The following is a 23332-nucleotide window of genomic DNA, read 5'->3' as shown; positions in this document are numbered from 1 at the left end:
TATATTTTACATTAGATAAGCATTGACTTGGGTCTAATACCATACGGTACGATAGTTGCAAAACTTTATTATCTTTAAGCGCGTGCGTCCACTACACAACATCATTTATCACATGATTCAAACATAATAAAACCTTCCAAATGGAAGGAGAGTTGAAACAAAAAATTATTTATCAGCTTCCATAGCTATTAATAATCATTTGACATTATATAATAAAGCACTTTCGAGTAAAAGCGAAATTTCTTGCATTACCAGAATGAAAAAAATGGAGAGGAACTGGGCGTAAGGACACATTGGAGTGGCGAACATCTCTGCCATCCGTTGGAAGCGAATTCATTCTCCGTGTTGACGCCAACAAGTCCAGTTGTTTCCAAATTGTCGAATAATGCACAGTTGCCGACAGGATCCAGGACACCGTTGACGAAGGAAACTATTTCTCCAACTAGGAATTGAATGTAATCATACTTGGGAGTGTCCGGATCGCTCGGACAGAATTTCAGTGCCTGGCGAATCGAAAAAAATCTAGTTAAATTATATTGGGATAAATTCCATAGAATAAAAACATGCGGCAATTAGGACCTACATCATTGAGATCGGTGTAGCCAGGATCCATCAAATCAATATGACCATAGGCAGTTGCATTGACGTACCAAGTTGGACCCGTCATGGCGTCGAAAAATCGTTTACCACTGAGTTCTTCTGGAGCGCAGGCTAATCCATACACACCTGTTAAAGAATTTTCCTTTCAGTTTACTCAAAATATCACTGCTGAATGCTATTGACTCACTTGCAACGGGGTCTAGTCCCGTGACAATTTGCAAAGTCGGAACGGTAAAATTGACTTTTTGGCCGGGGGTGATTACGGTGATGGTAACGTTTTCTGGAATGGGGTTGTTGCCATCAACAGCGTCAATCAAGATCAGGCCTTGGTAATTCAAACAGTTTTTCTATAGTTCGTAAAGAGATGGAAAGCATTGAGGTTATGTAGCTAAAATTGGATTAGCCGATTTTACCTGGAATTGAGTGATGGCTACATGAGTGCCAGCAGAGTGGCCACTGAGGAACGAATGCAAATAATCAACGTGGAAATCAGAAACGTAACCTATTTTACAAATTTGACAACAATTTCATGTTAATAAGCATTTTCTATTTAGTTAACTATTCGATTAAAGTAAGAAGAGTATACGATACCCTCCTGTTTTTTAAGACTATTTTCCAATCGGGTCTCCACAAACTCTACGGCCGCTTCAAACCAGGCAGGATCGAAAGAATCTTCAGGGCTTCCTAATTTCCAAACGGACACCACAACGAATCCATGGCTGGCCATCTGTGTCAAAAGAAGCGTATGGGCTTCGGCGGGCACAATACCTGAAATCAATGTAATCAATGTTTTACATTCGTACCAACAACTTCAGTATGTTACTATACCTCCAAGTCCCGTGATGAAATAAATAACGGGGAAGTTTCCTGTTGCATTTGGGGCGTAAACGTCAATGTTGGTGTCTAGGAAGAGATTCAATGCTTGGCGATAAGCCGTGTGATTGATGGCGAATTCTCCTTCACCAAAAGGATCTACGAGCCGGCCCAGGTCATCATCCTCGTCAGGAATATTCTTTGCTATGACTGCTGTAACGAGCAACAGAACGAGAAAATTTCGTATCGTCTCCATGGTGTTGTCGTCAGTCACTCAGTAACGAAATTGGACTTTCAATTCCTTTTATAGCTATGTGAGATACTGTTTTGATTTTGACTTTGACATATAGTAAAAGAGCTTTACATAAGTACGGGATGTTCCCTGTGTGTGACATTTGAATTCTGTAGCCAGTCGCTCAATTGCCACGGTTCACGAAGGTACGCACGAAAAGACAACTCCCATTCTGCTATCAAAATGACATTCCATCTGTCTAGCTCAGGTTATCAATGATAACCGCCGTAAACCCAAAACAAAATAGTTATCTGATTTGTTGTTTAGGCAAGTCCAATTTTCACATTTCTGTTTCCAAATATAATTACACTGGCAGCAGACATCAGCAGAAAGACTTTTTTCGACCTATATCTCAATGTAACAAAACAAAATCTAAACTTGAGTTGCTTCCTGTGCAGAAGACACGTCGTGACGTCAAACGGTTTAGCTATTCAGGAATGTCTTCTATTTACTGGAATTAATTAGGAAAAAATATTTTAGATTGCCAGACCTATTATTACCAAGAATAGAATTATTATTATTTTTTCCAATCACGAATAGACGTCCTTAAATAATTTTGCTAGGAGAAGTGGAAAATTCAAAGTTATAGGAAGGATGAGAAAAAAGAATAGGAACTGGGAGTCAGGACACACTGGAGTGGCGTGCACCTATCCCATCCGTTCGAGACGTAATCGTTTTCGGTATTAATGCCGACAAGTCCACTTGTCTCTAAGTAATCAAACAAGGCACAGTTGCCAACAGGTTCCAGCACTCCGTTCATGAAAGAAATGATTTCCCCGGTGAGAAATTGAATATATTCCTCTTTGGGAACGTTAGGATCACTCGGGCAAAACTGAGTAACCTTTTGTTATCATCGAAAATAATAGTCAGTTAAATATTTTCGTTTGCATATAAATAAAGAATAATACGACAATAAAGTTTGCAAAATAACCTCGTTTAGTTCGACGTAAATTGGATCCATCAAATCAGCATGACCGTAAGCAGTTGCGTTAACATACCAAGTGGGTCCGGTCATGGCATCGAAAAATCGCCGGCCACTGAGTTCTTCCGGAGCACAGGCTAAACCATAAGGGCCTAAACATGATTTTCAATTATTTTGATTCAACATTCATTGTTTTTTATAATGCCTATTACAGCCTACCGACAACTGGATCCAATCCGGTGACGATTTGTAGAGTAGGAATAGTGAAATTGACCTTTTGGCCGGGTGTTATCACGTACATTGTTATGTTTTCCGGGATGGGATTATTTCCGTCAACAGCATCAAGCAAGATCAGGCCTTGGTAATGCAGACAATTTGTCTGAAAAAACATCAAAGGAATCAAGAAATTGTTAGAATCTTTACGTCACTTGATTCCTCTCTCAAACATACCTGCAATTGCGACACAGCGACATGGGAGCCACCTGAATGGCCGCTGATGAACGAATGAAGATAATCAACGTGAAAATCCGAAACATAACCTTTTGCATTGTATTGATGTTTTAAAAAATAGACTTATAAATAGCTCTATTATGGTAATCAACGTGATTTTACCTTCCTGATTGTGAAGGCTATTTTCCAATCGATTTTCCACAAAATCTAACAGTTGCTTCGAACCATTCCGGATTGAAGGAATCCTCTGGACTTCCAAGTTTCCAAACTGCGACTACAACAACTCCGTGACTGGCGATCGAAGACAATAGAATGGTGTGCGCCTCAGCGGGAATAATAGCTAAAATAAACATTTTACTTGCATTAGTATTTACAATGCCCTCATTGGCGGCTCCTTAAGGGCAGTGTAAGAAAACATACCTCCGAATCCCGTCGCGAAATAGAGGACTGGAAAGTTCCCCGTAGCGTTTGGAGCGTAGACGTCGATGTTGGTGTCCAGGAAGAGATTTAGTACTTGACGGTATGCCGTGTGGTTAACAAGTAAATCTCCTGGAACGAAAGGGTCCATTAGCCGGTGCAATTGGTCATTTTGCTGGATGAAATTCTCTGCAAACACGACAGAAGCCAGCAGTAAAACGAGGGCGTAGCGTTTTGTTCCCATGGTTTCTCTCGTTCGTCAATTACAGATTATTGTGTTCAGCACTCCTTATTTATAGCTTTAGGAATTTGATTTTCATATGCTAGGTGACTCGAATACCTGTACGAAATTTCCTCTATTTATATTTGAAGAGTTTATCAGACTCCCCACTATAGCCGTTAGCGTTACATTCAGTATATTCCAAAGCCCCACAGCTATGATATCTGGTCCGAACAAGTTCGGCCAACTTTAACATGTAGAAGGTCTTGTTCAAGTGGTTTTTTGAATGTTTTGTTTCATTAACAATCTATGGCCAATTAAACAGGGTGCATAAATAATAACTTTAAAAGCGGATTTACCCAAGCTATCCGATGACATCAGGAATAACGCTCGCGTACTGCAGATATCACGTTCCCTCTTGATTAGGAAAATGATACTCCCGGATTTTCACTTGTTTACTTCTAGATTTTATCTAAACAAACAAATAAAATAAGTGGTACAATTCTAGCCTAGCTTATTATTGCATGGGGTAGCAAAACACAATTTATTTGACTTGTCAACATCCTATCTATCGTGACGTCAATTGACCACACACTACAATCAAATTTGACCTCAACGCCGTCGATGTGTAAACAAAACGTATTACAAAAGATAGCACGTGGCAAATCAATTGGTTTCTTTTATACGACCTGTTCAACTCCCAAGTTGCCCATCACACGTTCACACACATAAACCACATTTGGAAAGTGGGCCCCCTCCAGTTTCACCTCATTGAAATGGAACATTCACGAAAGAGCCGTAAAATCTTGTGATACATACCAGACTGAGGCAAAAACAACATTAGGAAGCAGTTACCAGCGACATATACATCTCTGCCATCTATCTGCTGTTTTAAAATGCCAAAGTGTCCGGTTTGTTCTCTGAACAAAAATCGAACACAGCCAGGACAGGATGGGGATCGAGGAACCTTAAAATGATATACGAGACGGTCTGTTCAGCCATCTTTGTGTCGATTAGTCACGCGGCGGTCCTATTTATCATTAGAACGTAAGAAAATCACAGAGTTAAAAATGAATCGGGGCGTAACGCAGTTCCGAATGAACAGAACGCCCACGTCTGTCTTTTCTTGCTTTCCACGGTTGCCGGTTTTATTTTTTAAAACTATTGTTGGATAGATGGTGTACCGAGAAATCCAGTGGTTTCTTTAAAGGAAAAAAAAATGGTCTAACGCGGACAATGTCTTGAACAATGAGCTATTCCCGTCTTACACCATGAAACTTTTTTATTTGTTTTTCTTCTGCCGTTGCGGAACGTAGCCCAGAGCCATGTAGCGATTTAAGTATGTCTGCATTTTCTTCCGGCTCGCTCCGAATGTTGGATGAAGTGCTAAAAAGTGATAAGGTCAAGTGGCTGCGAAATGCAGTATCGTATACAACTCGTTGCCAAGAAATCGTAAGAAACGGAAAACATGATGATCTATCAACCTGTTTATACAATTATGTGACTTTGCGGCATTCTCAATTACGAAATCAAGACAGTTACAGATAAAACATTCATTCTCCAGGCGAGGCTCGAACTCGCGACCTCGGCATAACTTGCATAGAAATTCACAATTCACATTAGCACAACCAGTTACTGACTTATAAGTACCATGCGCTAACCAACTGCGCCACTGGAGACATTACAAATCCTTTGCTATTCATAAGCGGTTACACAAGGGAAAGATTAAACGATACAAAGTAATATTGTTTGCGATCCATGTAACACTTTAACATTCACGAACGGAGGTTGCCTAGCAATTTTTGATTGATTTACCTCTGGCGGGACTCGAACCCGCAATCCCCGGCTTAGGAGGCCGGTGCCTTATCCATTAGGCCACAGGGGCTATTTGTTAATCTAAAATTTTGATTCAGGAATGCAGCTCTACATCTGCATAAAAATGCCCTGTTTAAAATTCCAAACTCATACTGTTTGAACCGCCATTTATCAACTAATGTATAGATTTTCTTTCTAAGAAATGTTTGACTCGGTTTACTATGACCAGCAGTTCCGTTCAGCCCTATGAGCAGATTGATAACGGTCGTGTTTGTAACAGTTTATTGCACTGCAGGCGAGGGAAATCCATTTGTGTTAGCGATGGTTGTGCGGCTTGAACATTTCCACGTTTTCTTTGACTTCCCAAATGAGCGTGGCTGCTTTTCGCTCAAAACTCACATTTATTTTGCAAGTTGCTGGAAGCCCAGTTCATTTAAGGTTTTGCTGTACACTGAAATATATAGCTCCAAGCCGTAAAAATTGCATGAAAACTTGCCTTTTTGGATACTGAAAACTTATTTCCGTCGTCTCTTATCTGATGTAAAACTTTGCGCCATAAAAACAGAGAGAAGACCTACACGCCCAGGTTATTTAGGTGCGTTTCTTCAACAAACAATAAACCGTATTGCTTTAATCGTTAGCCCGTCACGAAGGAACAACAACACGTCCATCTCCGGGCCTCTCACGCCCATCTCAGCCTGTAACATGACGTCAATGTGTATACAGCATCGGTGGGGGAAACGTCAGACAGATTACTGGGCAAATATTGGCAACGTCAATCACACGGATCAAATGGCACGTTTAGATTCTCGTTGCAATCCAGTTTTCAGATCTCTTTGAACTATTTTGTTGTTAAAAAAAATGAAATTCGGGATAAATTGAGTATCAACCAAGGCACACTAGATGGCAGCTAGGTTCACAAGTGTCCCAGCTATAGCGTCTTACAATTATTCATCTGGTCACAGTTGAACGAAACTTATCCGGCCGCAATGGCTACACGCACACTGAGTCTGACTATTTTTCTACACGTGAATGAATTCTAATACCAGCTAATTAGAAAGCAATTAAACTCCTTAAAAAATAAAAAATGGCTTCACATTATCTAGGTCAGTGAGGCGTGCCCTCTTACACCGCTCCGCACGCTCTCACGCCTCTTCAATCGTTTCTCCCACAACCGATCCAAAATTAATTTTTTTTTAAATGTCTAATCAAAACAAAACAAAAATGGATCTTTTTTTTTTCGCGCGCGCATTTTCAATTTTATTTGCTTATTACACCATGTTTTTGGGGTAGGGGGGCAATTTTGGGGGGTATAGGTCGGTGGATGGATGGTGGGCTGATGAAAACGGGATGCCGTTACAATTTGTCACCTTTGTTAAACCTTTTGGATGACATCAACAATAACAGGACAGAAAGACGATGATTTAAGACAAATTTTTGAAAAAAAAAAGGAGATTCACGTTGCACAATAATTGACACAAAACAAGGACTGACATAAAGAAAATCCACCGAGCCGCGTCGCCATTGAATTGAGCTAGCACATGAACACTGAATCATCTCATTGTTATTACTTAATTCTTTATTTTTGAATGCTAATTTTAAAAAATTCAATGTTATTCTTTTCATTTTGAATTCTTCGATGACCAGAAATGAAAATGTTTTTTAATGTTAAAAATAATTAAAATATTAAGAACTGGATAAAAGAAAGAAGCGGGGGAGGGGCGATCAAAAGCTTGTGCAGCATATTGAAATGATTCTCGTTGATTCTCTTTTTTTTAATTGTAAGCTGAGACTAGGGGACAGAAAACAACTGAAATAAGAGACTAGATTTCAATCAGCGGACAGGTAACTAAAAATTAAAGTTTGCTATTTTCCCGTTTCTTTTGTCACGAAACTACCCCACCCTCTTTTCTTGCCATTAAACAAATAAAACTTTCGTCTAAAAAACTTAGAAATGTAACTTGTTTTCGTTTTCCCTAATGGCAATCCCAAGTGACAGGATATTGTTTTACACCTTTAATTATGGTTCCCCTTTGCTCCTCTCCATTTGCGTTAGCCCTATACATAACCGTAAAAGAAAAAAAAAAACGAGCAAGTCTTGCACATTAACCTTTTCTGCTCTCTCTCTCTTCCTTTCTCTTTAATTCTTTTGTTTCACTCGATTCTGGCACGTCAGCTTCGATTGGCAGCTGAGAAATGAAACAGAAGGGGGTGAACGGGGGGGGCTAGTGGATAGAGTTCGTTGGCAACTCGGCGTTGGTTGGCACACGGTCGATATTCAGTTAAAGACACGCCAACACGCGATAGACGTACACACTGCGTACAGTCGGCGAGATCCCGCAACAAAAGGAAATGATTGCAACGTCACAACATTGAATAAAAAAATTAAAAAATAGTCGATCGTGCATATAAAAACATGGGAAGGGAGTGTGACGTCTCAGCAGAGAGTGATGCATCCCCCGAAAGTCTAACTGCACGAACCATTTTTTGTTCTCCTTCCCCCCAATATTCAAATGGTAAAAATTGATGTAGGCTTTTTCTTACTGGCAGAGAATGAGGCAGAGAGGTATGTAAGACTTTAGCTCGTTTCACTTCGCCCATCCCACCACACGTTTCTCCCGAAGAAAAAAAAAAAAAAAAGAAAAGAAAATTCTCTTAATCTATTTTTAGTGGCATAACCCAAATGACATAGATCGATATGACGTCAGGAACGTTGATTCATCAGTGGATTCTTTGTTTTTCTTTGTCACTTGATGGCTTGCTTTTTTAGACCTTTCTCTTTCCCCCTCATACCGATCACGATGGGAAGCGTCAATGACAAAAGTCAAACGAAGATCGGGAAAATAAGAAGCGCAACGCAACGACAAGGGAGACAATGACAACTGAACTTGAGGGGAAATAAAAACAACAAAAAAAAGGTGGAAAAAAAAAAAGAAGGAAAAAAGGCACTGGATGATACATATAGAATAATAACACGTAATTACTTAGCTTTAATCCCGGGACAATTGTTTTGTCTCGTCCCGGCAACAACATCGTTCAGAAAGAAAAAAAAACAACATCAATTGCTTATCTTTTCGACTAATACAACGACGTAATCTTAACACACAAACAAACGATTTCTTCAACTGTACGAGAATCTTATTGGCCAGCATTTGTTTCACGACTCGCGTGTCTGACTTTCTTATACAGTTTGAAAATTGAATTTAAAAAGAAAAAAAAAAATACATTTTTGACACGAAATATACCAACAATCGATATAGTCGCAATGAAACACGAACCAGACGAAACATTCGATTTTTTTTTTTTCAACATTTTTCGGGACTTTTTTGTTTTGTTTTTACTTGGGGATTTTCGTTTGAACTCTGCGCGATGTACGAGAACATTCAACTCATTTTCTACGTTTCTGCGGGTGGGGGGTGGCCATAGATGAAGTGAAGATGTTATTCTGCATCGAACCAGTCGCGTACTGTGTGTCATCTTCACACTTGCCGTCCGTTTCTCGTTTGTTTTGCGTTAAAAAAAGAAAAAAGAAGAGCGGATGGGGCAAGAAAATGAAGGGATTTTCAGAGGGGGGTGGGAGAAAGAGAGAGGGGCGGATGATTCTAAACATAGCGCGATTTGATTATGTTAAACAATAAAAGACTTGAAATGTAAGACGGTCATTTTCATAGAACATCTTCATTTGAAAAAAAAAAAAAAAAAGAATCACTTGATTCGACTCCAGCGATCAAAGTGTTGGTCGCCTTTAACCGGTTAACTTTTAAAAAGATAAATCCATTCAAAAGAGACGCAGCAATTTTTTTTTCCTTTTTTTTTTGCTCTTTCGAAAACAAAAAAATTTAAAAATAGTAAAATTTAAAACTGGTGCATTAATCAACAAGTTTCTCCATTCCTAAAATTCGTAGAAAAAGGTCATCGTCCACATTCGCTCGTTACTCTGGGTAGTTGGGGGGAGGAGGTGGAGGGACCATCATTTCGGGGGCTGGTCATCTCCTATATGCTAAAGGCCTAACTATATTCGCTGTATGTTAATCAAATTTCGATTTCAAATTTTAAAAAATGACATGTTGTTTTGCCCCAAACTCTTACGCAAAAAATAAATTCTTATTGCATCCGGGCTTCTTGCAGTTGGCTCTGAGCGGTGGCGTAGTGCGATAGAGGCAGACCGGTGGAAGCGGCGGCTGCGGCGGCCGCGTTCTGCAGCGCCGGCGGCAGTGAGGCGTACGTGAAAGCCGGTCCCAAGCCATAATTGGCTGCTCCTGTATACAATCCACATCGTTATAAGAGATCCGAACATCACAAAGACATTTCTAAAACTATTTCAAGCCCATAAGAATTCCTTGGCCAACGACATTATTAGTAGATTTATATATTTTTATTTTTAAAGAAAAAGCAATCGATTACATCATCAATCATCGGGTTAAATTTAGATCTTTTTAAACTCTACCGGCCTAGTAAAGCAAACGAATTCCGACGCATATTGTTGGACTACACGCTAAAGTGATCGTCCCAGTTTGTGCAGACGACGGGATGATTTGGGGTACCTACTTACAGTTTCCAAAACATTCCTTAATGTACATCCGCGCGGAGTAGTTTAGTATATTCATTATTCAAGAAAAAAAAAAAAGAAAACTAAAATAAATTAATAATTTATGCACATCGAGGAGCCGCAATATAAATTTCTCAGGAAAAAGAGAAAGTGTTTATGCGATATTATAAATCACTTTGGCCGTGCGCTCCGCGCTGTTGCGTGATATTCTACGAGGCCAAGGTCTACAACACGCGTAGCTTTTGATTTATTTCGACAGATATATTCATTTTCCTATTCATTAGAAAATATCTCACACCAAATAATTTCCACAACTCCCCCATCCCCACCCCCTCCATCTTTTGTGCGTGCGTGTGTCTTTACTCTCGTCTTTGAGTTATGCACTCCCTTTTCGTCTAGATAGATAGACACACACACACACAACCATCGTTATACTAAATATTCCGATGTTACGTTACACCCTCTATTGCAAGTATAGATACTGTATCCATTCCCTATATAGTTAGCGCATCTATATTTATACGACAGCGCGTCCGCTATGCGCCGTGGAACTTTGATAAGCAAAAGGGCCTTTGGCCAGCCACGGGTGTCGACCGGATCGAAATCAATCTTCGTATTGCCTTCACTTCCGCATCGACAGAAATGTTTCAAACTTTCACCGTGCGGCAATCGATAACGTTGGCCTTTAAAACAAACTCAAAATGAACGATATTTTCAAAGTGCTAGAAAATGGATTTTCTTTTTTCTTTTTTTTTTTTTAATGAACTATTCGAAAAATTCGCGCAATTTTATCGCACGAAGAAAAATAATTAAAAAAAAAATATGTTAATTACCGGCGGCTGCGGCTGCGGCGGCGGCGCTACCGAAGGGGAAAGACGCTTCGAATGCTCCGTTAGCGAATTGGCTAGCAGCGTAGGCCGCCGTCGGATAGTCGTAGAATCCGGAAGCGACGGCGGCTGCGACGGCGGCAGAAGCTGCGGCCGAGTTGAGTCCACCGGCTCCGCCTTGATGATGAGACTGCGGGTGGAGTTGCATCAAACCGGGCGGCGTCACAGCGTACGGCGATGGATAGAGCAGCTGCGGTCCGACTCTGTTTTTTGTTTAAATTGCATCACATCCAACAAGAATTTCATCAGTTTTTTTTTATTCATTAAGAAAAGATGCGATTAAATGAACCGGTACAGGCACCTTCGTTGAAGCTTCAGACGCACGAACGTCCATGTAATGGCTGCCATTATTATTTACAGTTATTGCATTACGTAACAAAGAGCTTTGAGGCGGCAGTTACGACCAAGGAGAGGGTTAAACGGTACATAGAAATAATTCTTTTTTCTTTTTCTTTTTTAAATATCTACACGGCCATTTCAGCGTATCCTTGGGTTTCATTTCTCAAGAAACCCCCGCAAAACTTGTGTTTTTATGTGTGTTGAAACAGAGACATGAAAGAAAACAAACAAATGAAAAACAACAACACGTCAGACAAGGAGCCTATAGTGATATGACTGGCTGCCTATTAAGACGTCATCCCTTTAAAAAAAAAAAATAAAATTTGAGTTTATTTTTGGCTCGGATCAGTTTTCACTGTCGCGCCAATTCCCCCCCTCCTTTACGAAATAATTCAACGCGATTGGAGATGATGCTGTCCTTCCCCGCACCGCAACAGCAATCACGTTCAATCACAGTCGGTTAGGGCTGAGCCGGGGACAGACGGGGGGGGCCAACGGAGGGCTTTAGATATTCAGTTGAAAGGGCGGCGACTCTTCGACTCGGTTCAAAGTCAAAACAAAACGAAAGCCAAAAACAAAAACAAAAAAAAAATTGTTTTCTTTCTTAGTTCGGCTTTCCCCCTGTCTTTCCGTTCAGTCATCGGGACAACGAGCTTTGACACGCTTGTCACTCCAGCTGTTCGTCCATTCAACACAAGAGAGAAAATCGCACAGTCACGACGAGGCTCTCCATAAAAGACAACTAAACAGACGTGGAAAACGCCGTTCTACGATACGGAACTGCCCTCCCCAAAAAAATCTTGAAGAAAAACTATTTGAATTAATTTGCATACGTTAGAAAAGAAACCGCGAGATTCGAAGCAAGAAAACATGGAATCGTACAGCGGTGGATAAAGCGACAGCTGGAACGGCAGTCTGCATCTACGGCTGCCGGAATCTCTTTTCTTTTTTTGGTTCCCCCCCCTTCTTTTGTTTTTCCCGTTTGTTGCCCGATTTCTATTTATATCTAAACTCTTGTCTCTTAACAGACAAAAGACTGCGGCTCCTCGTTGTCGACTCTCTCAGCAGTTCCAGACTTCGAGAGACGTGTCTCTCTCTCTCTGCCCTTTTTGAAATTTGTATATGTGCAACGTGTATTTATAAAAAGGAAAAAGAAGCCACGCCCTACTTTCACACACACACACACAGAGGCAGACAAGATATCGATTTAACTTGTCACCATACGTTCCCATAGTTCCCTGTCCATTAGCCTATTGGAAAAGGTGGCAGAGAGGTTGATATGCATCGGTGGCATTAAACTACGTCCAACATGTCGAGTGCTCTTTTCTTAACAGAGATTCGATTATTAGCACAACAGCCTGGAACGTTCTGCCCCACCCAAGACGAAAAAATGCAGATATTTATTTCGATTCTTCGAGCAGGGGTTACGACTAATCGTTAACGATAATGGCGAGAGGTAAACTGCAATGCTCCGCACCATGTGCGTGTTCCAGTTGGCTTCATTTTAATGGGCAAAAGAAGCTTCTTCGTCAAAGTTATTTCACGCAATACGCGAGATGGAAGGGGGGAGGGATTATCCTTCACCCCTTTCTGCTACGAAAATTAAATTCTATCTTTTGATTGGGTGTAGGAAATGTTTTTAAAACTGACATTTCCTTCACCCCGGATCAAATAGAAAAAAGAAAAAGGAGGGCGGATGGCCAAATAGAATTGGCCGAGGATAAAAGGTCAACACAAATCTACAATGGCCAACATACGGAGCCTCGCCCTTTTGGCTTCATTCCGGCGGAGGAGTAGTAGAGTACGTGTTACTGTATCGTGTACCATCTACCCATTTCTTTTTTTTTAAATAATACATCATCGATCAGACATACGCATCTGATTAATTTCTACCAACCCTCCCCCTCCGCCTCCACATGATCCAATTCCCTTTTTTTTTTTTCTTTTCTTTTTTCTCCGATGTGATTTTCTCATTCTGATTAAGAATAATAAGATGGAAGAGACAGTGATACCAAAGATAGGTCCATTCCATCATGAAGGGAAGGGAAGGGGGGTCAACAACACAAGAAACAAGGAAGAGATTGAGACAAAAGCTTGTACGTCTATTCGCTGACGATGTCAGTTCCAGCCCTGGAGAATTCATCATTTCCCCCACACACACTTTTTATGTGTGTGTGTGTTTGTTCCGCTTTCATGCCCGTTTTTATTCCCACACATTGTGTGTTGGGAAAGGGGGGGGGGGGGTAACAACTCGAGAGGACGTAATTTCCAAGAAAAAGCCAATCGCCAAGTTCCAGATCGTACAAGTAAAAAATAAAAAAAATAGGGGGGGGGGGATCAAGAACAACTCCGTCAACGACACGAACGGACCGAGACGAAAAAGGCCGGCCATGATATTAAAGAAAAACAAATCGTTCCAGTTTTTTTTTTTACCTCCTCCCCCTTTTTTTTGCTTCCTCATTGCGATCCTCTTGTAAAAACCTTATCCATTCCAAACTCTCCAGTGAACGGTCCCCCCCCCCTCTTTTTTGTGTGTCATAAGATCCAGCCGAATCGATCAGTCCCGACAGCATCTGTTCCAGTCCTCCCCCCCCCCCTTTCTTTTTACTTTCCTTCCTCCAGCCGAACGCATATGGCCGGTATAAAAGATCTCAGAGGCCTTGACACGGGTTCTCAAAAGAAAATGAACAAGAAAAAAAAAGGGAAAGGCGGGGAAGGATAAGAAAAAAAAGAAGGTCACAACAACAACAACAACATGGTATACAATAGAGCGGATGCATCCGCTATCTAGGAGCCGGTTGCATTGCAATCGTGACATTCATAGTTGAACGATAGCCAATGGGGGAGGAGGGGTAACAAAAAAAAAATGTGTTGGGTGAGAGTTTCGTTCGGTCGTTGGCCTTCATCAGTGAATCCTTCACGAAAAAAAAAAATAGACAGGAAAGAGGAGGAGGAGGTAGTGGGGTAGGGCGAAAGTTGGAGAACGTCGTCGTAGAAAAAAAAAAAAAGAAAAAATTGCAATTGAACAAGTGAAACAAAAAAATGCGATTGGCTAAGAGCCAAGTCCTTCACAATCTACTTTAGTGCAATCTCAGAGAGTAAAAACAAGAGGGCCGAGAGATTGACGACCAGGAAATGGAATTTTGAAAATAATTATTTTTTTTTTTTCGCGGGAAAATTTAAAAAAAGAGAAAGATAAAAAAAACAAAGAAGAAAATTGTCAACTGTGCGGCGAAGAATATAGAGTTATGTAGGTCGTGGAAAATGAATTCCTTTGCCTTGGTGCTGGGATGGCATCAAAAAAGAGAAATGTCGTAATCAAATTTTGGAAGAGAAAAAAAAACAAAAATGCCGGTGTCGACTGTGTCGCCCCTCTAGGCGAAGAAACGAAAGCGAACAACAGCCAGATCCGTAAGATTGTTCCAAAGACGCAGGGTACGCACGAGAAAGTTAGTTGCCAGTGCAGCGCGTCCTGGAACGGAACCGGTACGAAACCGTCTTTGATACCGTCCAATACGAACGGAGGTTTTTTTTTTTGCGCACTGATTCGCGTTACGTCATCCCAAAACAAAACCAAAAAATTGGGAATTTTTAAAAACAAACATAAACAAAATAATGAAACTTTTTGAATTTCCCTCGGGTAGCTCAATCGTCAACTGGAACATTCACATTTAAAAAAAAATCCCCCCCAAATCTCAAATTATGTCAGAAAAAAAAACCAAAAAAAACAAAAGAATACAAAGATGCGTCACACCACTCGCATTTTTGGATATTTCATCTGACTTATATAACCGTATGGATTGGGTGCGCATTCGTCATCCTGTCTCAAAGTTAAAAGACCCAGAAGAAGTTGCTTCCCCTCTGTTGGTAATTCGCCCTGCCGCCAGCTCCACATTCTTTTGCCGACTGGTTCCGCCTTCCGACTTTTGGAACAACACAAAACAACAAAAAAAAAAGAAGCAAAGCAAAAAGAGGAAATGACAAAAGCTAAGTCGGGCTTAACATCCATCTAAAGATAGATGAGCAAGGCAGGCAGGCATACACAGCAGCAGCAAGTCAGTGTGTGTGTGTGTGTGTGTGTACAGTAAAGAAGAAGAAGAAAAAAAACTCACGTTACTCGTCGCTCCGAAAAGTCAAGTCGAGTGAAACGAAAACGGGGCGGCTGCCGGGCAACGGACCGACAACGGCATCGCTATCACTACTCATCTCGATTGGAAAAGACAACCAAACGCCACCCGCTTTCCCTTTTCTTTCCATCTCTTTCACGAAATAATATTTTTAAATGTTGAATTGTTACCATTATTATTTTCAAATCAAAAGGCGGTAGAATGAGACGAGCCATTTGCACAGAGGTATGAAACATGCGAGTGACCCGCTCTTGCCATTAACCCTCTGCAGACGCGCTCCACAGATATAAAAAGACAGGTGTTTACATAGTAAACCCCTCTGCGTGCGTGCGTCTCTTACGTCCAACTGCAAACAATTTGAAAGAAAATTGTGGGGTGGCAATAGCCATCACGTGTATTTATCGCAACGCATTTAACCGTCCACTCTATCCCGTCTTTTTGGCCCAGTTTTTTTCTTTTTTTCTTTTCTTTTTTTTTACATTTGCCCCAGCATTTTAAGTTGGCGTGAAAGTAAAAAACAAAACAAAAAAGAAACGGATGCAGCCTCTCCCCTCCCACCTTTCTATACTTTGCACGGTGTGGGTGGCTCTGAACAAGTGTTACACATATGGCCAGACAAGTCTGCACACGCTGCTGAACCAACATGTTTCCCGAATTAACTGCACAAGTGATTCGGGATACACAAATGTTTTAAATTCATAAATTTATATATCCCTCTGTCTCCTGTTTTATTTATTTAAATTTAAAAAAAAAACACAATTTTTTAATGTTTGTTTTATCGCTACGATTATTGTCGCCATCTACGTGTCAACGCGTCAGTAAACAAGCGATCCCTTCACAATTCCCGCAAAAAAAATAAAATATTCTATACGACAGTTAAACATTAGCGCATTTGTTTATGTCTTTCTGTCTCGTCAAACTTATCATCATTTTATGTGTTTAAAGATATGCGCTGGTCCATGGCAGCCATTTCTTTAAGCCCAGTGCTCGATGACGTCAGCCAATCATTCGTTGACGCGAGTTGCGGGTTAATGGAGTTACCTTTTCTATGCGTCTACCAAACGTAGAGACTTTGAAACGTAAGCAAAAATATTTGCTACTCTACCGGCGTTTCCCTAATGAGCGCGTACTTGTTAGACGTGACGTCATTGAGAAATAGAAACACAAAAAAAAATAAAATAAAAAAGGTTGGGAAACAGAGATCGTGCGGGGAAACCTGCCAAAACTACCGTTTTACGTACGTTACATTTAGAAAAATGGCTAAGCGTCTAAGAAATATTAAAAAAGAAACCCCTCCCCCCAAAATGGGTAAAGGTATTTCTTTGATGTGAAAATCAAAAAGCTGACATTATTCCACAGTCTCATTCTATTGATTCAAATATTTTAACGTTTACGTTGAATGTAAAAGTAAAATCTATTTTAAAAAACAAAAAAATCAACTATCGTATTGAAAGTGATGACGTTCAAATGGTTCCGAAAAAAAAAAGAAAAACACGGTGAAACCGACAGAGGGAAAGACAGGATGGAAAAAGACAGCTGGGCTCGAGTGTGAATCTGTCGTGCATGGCCGACTCCGATGGCAAAAGCGCTGCTAAAAGCCAACCCAACTTTTTCCAAGCATTTCACAATGTTCTCTTTTTCCATGTGAAAAGAAGAAGACGAGAATGACAACGGTGTCAACAGATTTTCTTTTCTTTTGCTTTTTTCATCTAGAAATCCTTGGGGGCATTAGATCCGGCCTGGCCCATATCCGGCTGGAGGAAAAAAAAAAAAATGTGTGGGCTCCGGTAATCCGGTTGTCCTTTTTCTTAGAACCGCGTGATATTTGCCCCCCATGCCTGTCGTTATTTGGGCCTTAAAAAGAAATAAATGTGGCGATAGGCAGGAGCCACAGTTTCCAATAACACGCAGCGGCAGAAGAGCGAGTGAGAAATGCCAAAAACGTTGCTGGTGGTTGATAAACACAGCCATTCAAAAGGCAAAACAAAAAGGATTGAAACAAGTTTCAAGTTCGATTCGAATTGGATCGACACTGTTCGTCGGTGTTTAGCTTCCAACTGATTCAAGTACGGGCACAATTATTGCAGTTGGAGGGCAAGCACAACTCACGACGATTCGAGTATTTAAACAGTTAAAACATCAATCACTTACCCGTATTGTCCTTGTCCGAAAAGAGCAGCTGGAAATCCGGCTCGTAGGGCGGCCGCCAAAGGGAATCCTGAACGCGGTAACATGAAAAACACAAAAACTGTATCATTAAATCAAATTAAAACTCGACATCCACAATTAGAAAACAGCCGCAATTCATGCGTTTCTAATAATCCCATTAACAAAAAACAAAGGGATAGGGAGGGATATGGAGATTCCTATATAACAAAAGCATCCCTCACTACAACAAACGTCTCCTTTCACTACAGCCAGTTATGATAATATGAGTGATGTTTATGTCGGGCTGGCGGGTGCTAACGCAAAGGACCGTTGAAACATGCGCGCACTGGCCATCGGAATTTCTTTATTATTCATTTTTGTTTTGTTTTTTTAATGAGGAAAAGTCCAAACGACCAACACTACGAGCGTTGAGCAACGTTTACGTGATCTTTTAGCCAAGATGGGAGATAGGGGGAAACAAGGGGTGGTGTGCACGGTGTGTCCGATCTATTTGTACACGGTCGTGTATAAATAACCGGATAAACAGTCAAGCAAAAGTAGATGGGCGTAACCAAACGATTTCAATGTTTCCATCAAACAATAAATAATAATCAAACCCCCACCACCCCTAAATAAAAACACTTGGCCCGAAAGTGAGAAAACCAAAATCAATGAATGTAATCCCCAAAATAAAGCGATTAAATAAGAAAAAAGAAAATTATTTATTATTTTTAATCATACCTGATTGAAGGTTGCCCCTGGGCTTGGCACCCAGGTAGGCCAGGTTAACGTTGGCTTTACGGCCGTCGATGATGGGATTGGCGTCTTTGCAGGCTCGTTCGGCCGCCAGACGGTCCGACATGGTAACCTATTTGTACGTGAATAACAACAACACCAGACAACACAAAAACACACCATTGAAATATTGTTTTTTTGAAAACTTCACACACACACAACACAACACACAAATCACACAACAACGAAATGCCAACAGCAAAAAAGAATCCTCACAAATAATGAAGAAACAACATGCACCCAAAAATCGATATTTTGAACGATTCGATTGTAGAAAACAAAAAAGATGAGGGCGGTCGCAAAAAAAAAAGCTGATTGATGATTGAAAAAAGACGAGAAAAAAAAGTAGGACGGACAAGGTTCTGACCCTTTCCGTATGACGTCATCGATTGTACAGACACGTGTGCCATCTGCGAACGAACGAGCGGAATAAATTATTATTTTATAATTCCCCTTTTCTATAATCTTCGCAACTTGCAATTCCGGGAAGCCCTCCACCATTTTACTTCGCTCTTTCGCTCTACACACTCGAGCAAACAGAGCACCAACAAGTGAACAAAGTGACGTGACAAACCAATAAGTGCGCCAGATTAAAATCATTTACATTCTCACATTTTGCAAGACGAAAATTCGTTTCAAATTCTATTTATTTGATCGAAAACGATAAAAGAGACGCAAAACTAACGCAAAAATAAAAGGTAGGCAAACGGACCCACATCTATCGCCATATGGACACAGAATGGGGCCACAAAGGGCCAAACTGACAGCCTGTCACAGGTGTACGCCGCAGCACTTACAATCTAACCAACCACACAAAACATTCTCCTTTACAGCGCAACTAAATTTTTTTTTTTACAATTTTCTTTCACACCCTCCCCCCTTTTTCAACTCATTTAAATAATGAATAAAAAAAAACCTATTCAAATTTTTCAGAAAAATATGCGGACACATTAACAATCACGAATTGAAATGATTTAAAAGAAACGAAACAAACTTACGAATCCATAGCCGCGGGATTTGCCCGTCTGACGATCGGTGATGACGACAGCCTCTTCGATTTCGCCGTAAACTTGAAAGTGTTCGCGCAGGCTGGAATCGGTCGTGTGGTAGGGCAATCCGCCGACAAAGATTTTCGTGAAAGTCGTGTCTTTGATAGAGCCAGAAGCAGACGATCCCGACGTGGACGATCCCGTAGAGCTACTACTGGACGCTGAAGATGCCGTTCCGGCCATGGCCCCACTTAAACCCGAACTGCCGTTGCAACTGGTGCCGTTAGCGCACAGGCCGACAATCTCAAAGTCGTTGATGGACGGCTGTTGTTGTGTGTTCAGGTGATGAGACATCAACATTCTCTCCCACTAAATAACCGAAAACACTTGTTACAAACAAAACAATTCGAACTCTTTGCGACTCGATTGAATTCGCTGGATGGATTTGTTTTTTAAAACGAAAGTTAGTTTTTATCACAGTCTGTTTGTCGAATCCATGAAATTCGCAATTCGTTTTGCTTTTTAAAAAAACAAAAAAAAACAATAAGAACCGCGAATCGATGGAATTCGTTTGGTTTTTTTTGTCGTCGGAATAATATCCAGAATTTAGAAAATAAATAAATAAATAATAATTGTCGAGTCGAAAAATATCTGAAACTTTAGGGGACGACACAACTTCTTCCGAATGCGGATGGACGTCAGGGAAGTAGGGAAACGACTGAACTTCTCTTATTACTTTCGTCGCCGGAGTGCCGGTCGGTTCTGCCCCTTCTGTGCGCAACGGATTCTTTTTTTTTTTTTCTTTCTCCTCTTCCCTTTTTTTCTCACTGCCTCTCTCATTCTCCCTGTCTTCGCATGGATGAGAGAAAAGAAAAAAAAAGAGGGAATAATAGAAGAACACAGAGAACGATGGTGTACGTAAATAAAAAAAGGGAACGACAGTGGCGCCTCGTGTACGACGTATCCAATTTTTCTCGTTTTCAAAATAATTCTTTTTAGATTGGACTAAAGCAGAAGATACGCTTCCTCGAATTTCCCCCCCCCCCCTTAATCAACACTTAAAATAGACATTGCAGCGTTTCGCGATTTCCATATGCCAATCGACGGGAAAACTAAAACAACTTGGCGAAACGGGAAATAAAGAAAATGTTCACAAATCTAAAATCGGGTGTAAATGCGGTAATCAAATAGACAGAAACCCCACACTTGTCGTTACGCACTTATCGATCTTGAAAAGGCAAGAAAGCAGAGACGAAAGTGGGGGGTGGTGTCGAGTGTTGTTTGACGTGAACGCGTCATCGTTAACGAGACCAGTTTTTTTTTCTGTCCTACCCTTGGTCCAATATTTGGCAAAAACTAAAACAAATAATAAACAAAAAAATTATTTACTTTTGAAATAGGAAAACGAGAATTACGTAGAGAAGCACGTAGATGTGAGGTGTCCGTATTTCAGGCGAAAATCCACTTATTCGAGTCAACTATAGCCACATAACTTGCAGCGACATGACACGATGGATGCATATATTACATCCAATATTCCATCGGGAGTTGGATGACACACGACCAGGCCCCAACATAACGTACAGTAATAAGCACACGAGGGCTGAGCTGTGCTATCTAGCACATACGCAACAGAAGGTGGTGGCCGCCATAGTTGAACCATCTATCGAAAAGAAAAGTATATTTATTACACGCTCGTTAGCGTCACGAAACCATCATCGGAAGGCTAGCATTATTTACGATGAGACTAATGTTCTAGTGCCGGGATTTTCACGTTCGACATCGGTGCATATTGCGGGTTCTTTCACAACAACAAATCCCGAGCAAATGAATTTTTTCTGAATGGCCCGTCACGTCTTTGTCGCTTGTAAATCAACGTGGCGTTTCATCATTCTTTCATCGTTACTAGCGACACTAATAAACAGCCGGAAAAATGTAGAGAAACATAAAAAATTGTGTTCATTTTGTCAAAATAGAATTTAGCAAAGCTCAACTTGGTGGTTAGGACTACAGGCCGACCAGACAAAACAATTAAAAATCAATTGAAGCAACAAACCTGATTCGAAAATCATCTGGCACAATCCCTCGAGTAAAATAAAAAGCCATCACAATAAAGTAAAGAACATTTCAACGTTACGTTCACTGATAAAGGTACGCCTAGATTAAGTAGATGTTTAATCGACTTTGACCAGCTTTTGCAGCGTGCCCATCGAAAAGTGGACTGAACAAAATGGACGCCATTCGCCACGTGTAGCTCTCAGTTCAGTGGCTTTGGACATGGAGGCAGGGTAAGGAAAACAAAAAGTCGTCGATAGAAAAACATTTCACCGAGGAGGGAGGGCTGCATAATATTCGCCCAGTAATGAGATCGACCAAAAAAACAAACAAAAAGGTTCAAGGACAAACATGTTCAGAAAAGGTCAAGAGGGAGGTGGGGTAAGGAAAAGCTAAAGAAAAAAATGCAAATTGACGAAAATAAAAATAAAAAACCTTGAAATGAATAGGAATGATGAATATTCATTAATGAATCATCGACTACAATTAACGACAACAAAAATTATGCAAGAAGATATTCAAAACAAAATGGCCACCAATTGTTGCAATTTAACGCGGGCAATTGCATTTTTATTTACCTTGCTTTCAAATGGGGAAATCCATTTTCCTTTTTTTGTTCTAACTATGTAATTCTAATAACCCATGACTGGGCGTATTAACCCCCTGGACGTTTTCAACTCGTCCTCTTTAGCATTACATGTAAAATGGTATGTTTCATACGAGATTGATGCCAATCGCTTAACGTTTCATCTTCCGTTTCATTACGTTTGAATAACGTTCAGCTGGAGGCCACTGAGGTGTTGGCCGTCGATGATGGACTACCCTTTTCTATATGTTCCAGTGACAGGTTTTATGTCCGAAAATGCCGGTGCATATGGGCCGATGACGACGCCGCACGCGGCCTTTTTTGCCCCAACGGCGACATACATCACGCAACGTCGCGGGCAAAAAAAAAAAACACAGTTGTTTCTTTTGCCCTCCCATTCTACCACCGATGTGCCACGGCGGGGCACAGACGATCGTAAATATTCACAGTCAGAACAAGCAACCGAACGAGTGTCTGCGGCCGCGTGTGGACGGAGAAACAGCTCCGAACGGCTTCGAATTTTCGGATACTTTGCGAGGCGGACATGACGGAATTTACTACGTTCCAGGCAACCAACACACAACAAAGAAAAACGATTCCGTTCGCTGAGCGTAGCTGTTGGAATTCTACTTTTTTTTTTAAAAGGCTATGATTCATCCGGTCTGGAACATATATACATAACGGGTTGGAACACGGGATAAAAAGGGGGCCTGGGGGAAGTGGCGACAAAGCGTATCTCATTCTCATCACTTCTTTCTTTTTTAAGATGTTTGGAAATTGTTTCGTTCCATGTCACGTCATATACACCAAATCGGTTGCCTGTTTTTGGTTGAGTCGTATCTAAACATAATCCTCTGCCTAACGCTGTCTCCTGCGTCAAGCTGCTTGCCCTGGATCAAGAAGGTCCTGACGTAATCCCAGTCGACGAGGATCCCCCCCTTCATTTCACAATCATCAGCGATGCCCAGCTGAGGCAACAAGATGAAAATGACAGCAACGATAACCCGTGTAACGAACTCGTTCCATTTCGAAAAAAAAAAGGAAGACGAATGGAACAGAATGGAGAAAATAAAATGTTCCAGGAAATTGACGGGATTAACACGTAACGATTCGCCGAAGGACAATTTCGAAATGGAAATTACTGAGTACATTATCGGTAAGTGATTTCCGAATAGAGTTGAAATTGTTTTGATCACTTTTCGATAGATTCTCGTGTGATTCTTGTTTTGTTGATTCTTTCTTTTTTCTTTTCTTGTTGTTGTTGTTGTCGGTTTTCTTCCTTGTTGTCATTGTGTTATGTGAGGGTCGGCCATCCCGCCGAAGAAGTC

At 40.8% G+C, this 23332-nt stretch overlaps 3 protein-coding genes and 2 non-coding genes across 11 annotated transcripts; all 5 read right to left on the bottom strand.

Moving 5' to 3' along the window:
• Positions 1 to 47: 47 nt before the first annotated feature.
• LOC116931128 (chlorophyllase-2) lies at positions 48 to 2057 on the bottom strand. Of its 3 annotated transcripts, none has more exons than XM_032938649.2 (7): positions 1778 to 2057; positions 1429 to 1723; positions 1192 to 1368; positions 1014 to 1102; positions 788 to 947; positions 584 to 726; positions 48 to 503 (listed from the first exon to the last, which is right to left on the bottom strand). In XM_032938649.2, the coding sequence occupies exons 2-7, from the start codon at positions 1667 to 1669 to the stop codon at positions 249 to 251; spliced, it is 1065 nt and encodes a 354-aa protein (XP_032794540.1). In that variant the 5' UTR covers positions 1670 to 1723; positions 1778 to 2057; the 3' UTR covers positions 48 to 248. The 3 variants fall into 3 exon arrangements, with proteins under 3 accessions (XP_032794540.1, XP_032794544.1, XP_032794541.1); XM_032938653.2 differs by having other exon boundaries at positions 1429 to 1626; XM_032938650.2 differs by lacking the exon at positions 1778 to 2057 and having other exon boundaries at positions 1429 to 1764.
• A 141-nt stretch (positions 2058 to 2198) lies between these two features.
• On the bottom strand, positions 2199 to 4843 carry LOC116931126 (chlorophyllase-2). The gene is given in 9 exon segments (XM_045178962.1): positions 2199 to 2546; positions 2637 to 2779; positions 2847 to 3006; positions 3078 to 3166; positions 3240 to 3285; positions 3287 to 3417; positions 3498 to 3683; positions 4074 to 4186; positions 4570 to 4843. Coding segments are annotated over 8 exon segments (1032 nt in total). The 5' UTR covers positions 4093 to 4186; positions 4570 to 4843; the 3' UTR covers positions 2199 to 2288.
• Positions 4844 to 5270: 427 nt separating this feature from the next.
• Positions 5271 to 5393, bottom strand: Trnai-uau. Its single transcript has 2 exons — positions 5356 to 5393; positions 5271 to 5306 (listed from the first exon to the last, which is right to left on the bottom strand). It is a non-coding gene; the product is annotated as a tRNA-Ile (tRNA).
• A 133-nt stretch (positions 5394 to 5526) lies between these two features.
• Trnar-ccu lies at positions 5527 to 5599 on the bottom strand. The gene has a single exon. It is a non-coding gene; the product is annotated as a tRNA-Arg (tRNA).
• A 1161-nt stretch (positions 5600 to 6760) lies between these two features.
• Positions 6761 to 21605, bottom strand: LOC116931127 (RNA-binding protein 38). Of its 5 annotated transcripts, XM_045178966.1 has the most exons (9): positions 21420 to 21605; positions 21104 to 21277; positions 20779 to 21026; positions 20584 to 20719; positions 19373 to 19732; positions 18321 to 18447; positions 17583 to 17649; positions 10912 to 11168; positions 6761 to 9788 (listed from the first exon to the last, which is right to left on the bottom strand). In XM_045178966.1, exons 5-9 carry the CDS (start codon positions 19721 to 19723, stop codon positions 9634 to 9636), a joined length of 957 nt encoding a protein of 318 aa, XP_045034901.1. In that variant the 5' UTR covers positions 19724 to 19732; positions 20584 to 20719; positions 20779 to 21026; positions 21104 to 21277; positions 21420 to 21605; the 3' UTR covers positions 6761 to 9633. The 5 variants fall into 5 exon arrangements, with proteins under 5 accessions (XP_045034901.1, XP_045034902.1, XP_045034903.1 ...); XM_045178967.1 differs by lacking the exon at positions 20584 to 20719 and having other exon boundaries at positions 20753 to 21026; XM_045178968.1 differs by lacking the exon at positions 20584 to 20719.
• Positions 21606 to 23332: the final 1727 nt, after the last annotated feature.

Source organism: Daphnia magna, linkage group LG9 (genome assembly GCF_020631705.1).
Source record: "Daphnia magna isolate NIES linkage group LG9, ASM2063170v1.1, whole genome shotgun sequence".
NCBI lineage: Eukaryota > Metazoa > Arthropoda > Branchiopoda > Diplostraca > Daphniidae > Daphnia > Daphnia magna.
Note: the sequence above shows the minus strand (reverse complement) of the source record. Positions and strands in the feature narration are given on the sequence as shown.

What these genes read in the sequence shown, in the direction of transcription:
- LOC116931127 (XM_045178967.1), bottom strand. Translation starts at nt 19,723, where the DNA reads ATGTTGATGTCTCATCACCTGAACACACAACAACAGCCGTCCATCAAC. An exon ending in TTCGGACAAGGACAATACGG is followed by an intron (nt 11,169 to 17,582) that starts GTAAGTGATTGA and finishes AACAAAAAACAG; the next exon opens with AGTCGGACCGCAGCTGCTCT. An exon ending in CGCCGCAGCCGCAGCCGCCG is followed by an intron (nt 9,789 to 10,911) that starts GTAATTAACATA and finishes GATTGTATACAG; the next exon opens with GAGCAGCCAATTATGGCTTG.
- LOC116931128 (XM_032938649.2), bottom strand. Translation starts at nt 1,669, where the DNA reads ATGGAGACGATACGAAATTTTCTCGTTCTGTTGCTCGTTACAGCAGTC. An exon ending in TTTCATCACGGGACTTGGAG is followed by an intron (nt 1,369 to 1,428) that starts GTATAGTAACAT and finishes CATTGATTTCAG; the next exon opens with GTATTGTGCCCGCCGAAGCC. An exon ending in GCTACACCGATCTCAATGAT is followed by an intron (nt 504 to 583) that starts GTAGGTCCTAAT and finishes TCGATTCGCCAG; the next exon opens with GCACTGAAATTCTGTCCGAG.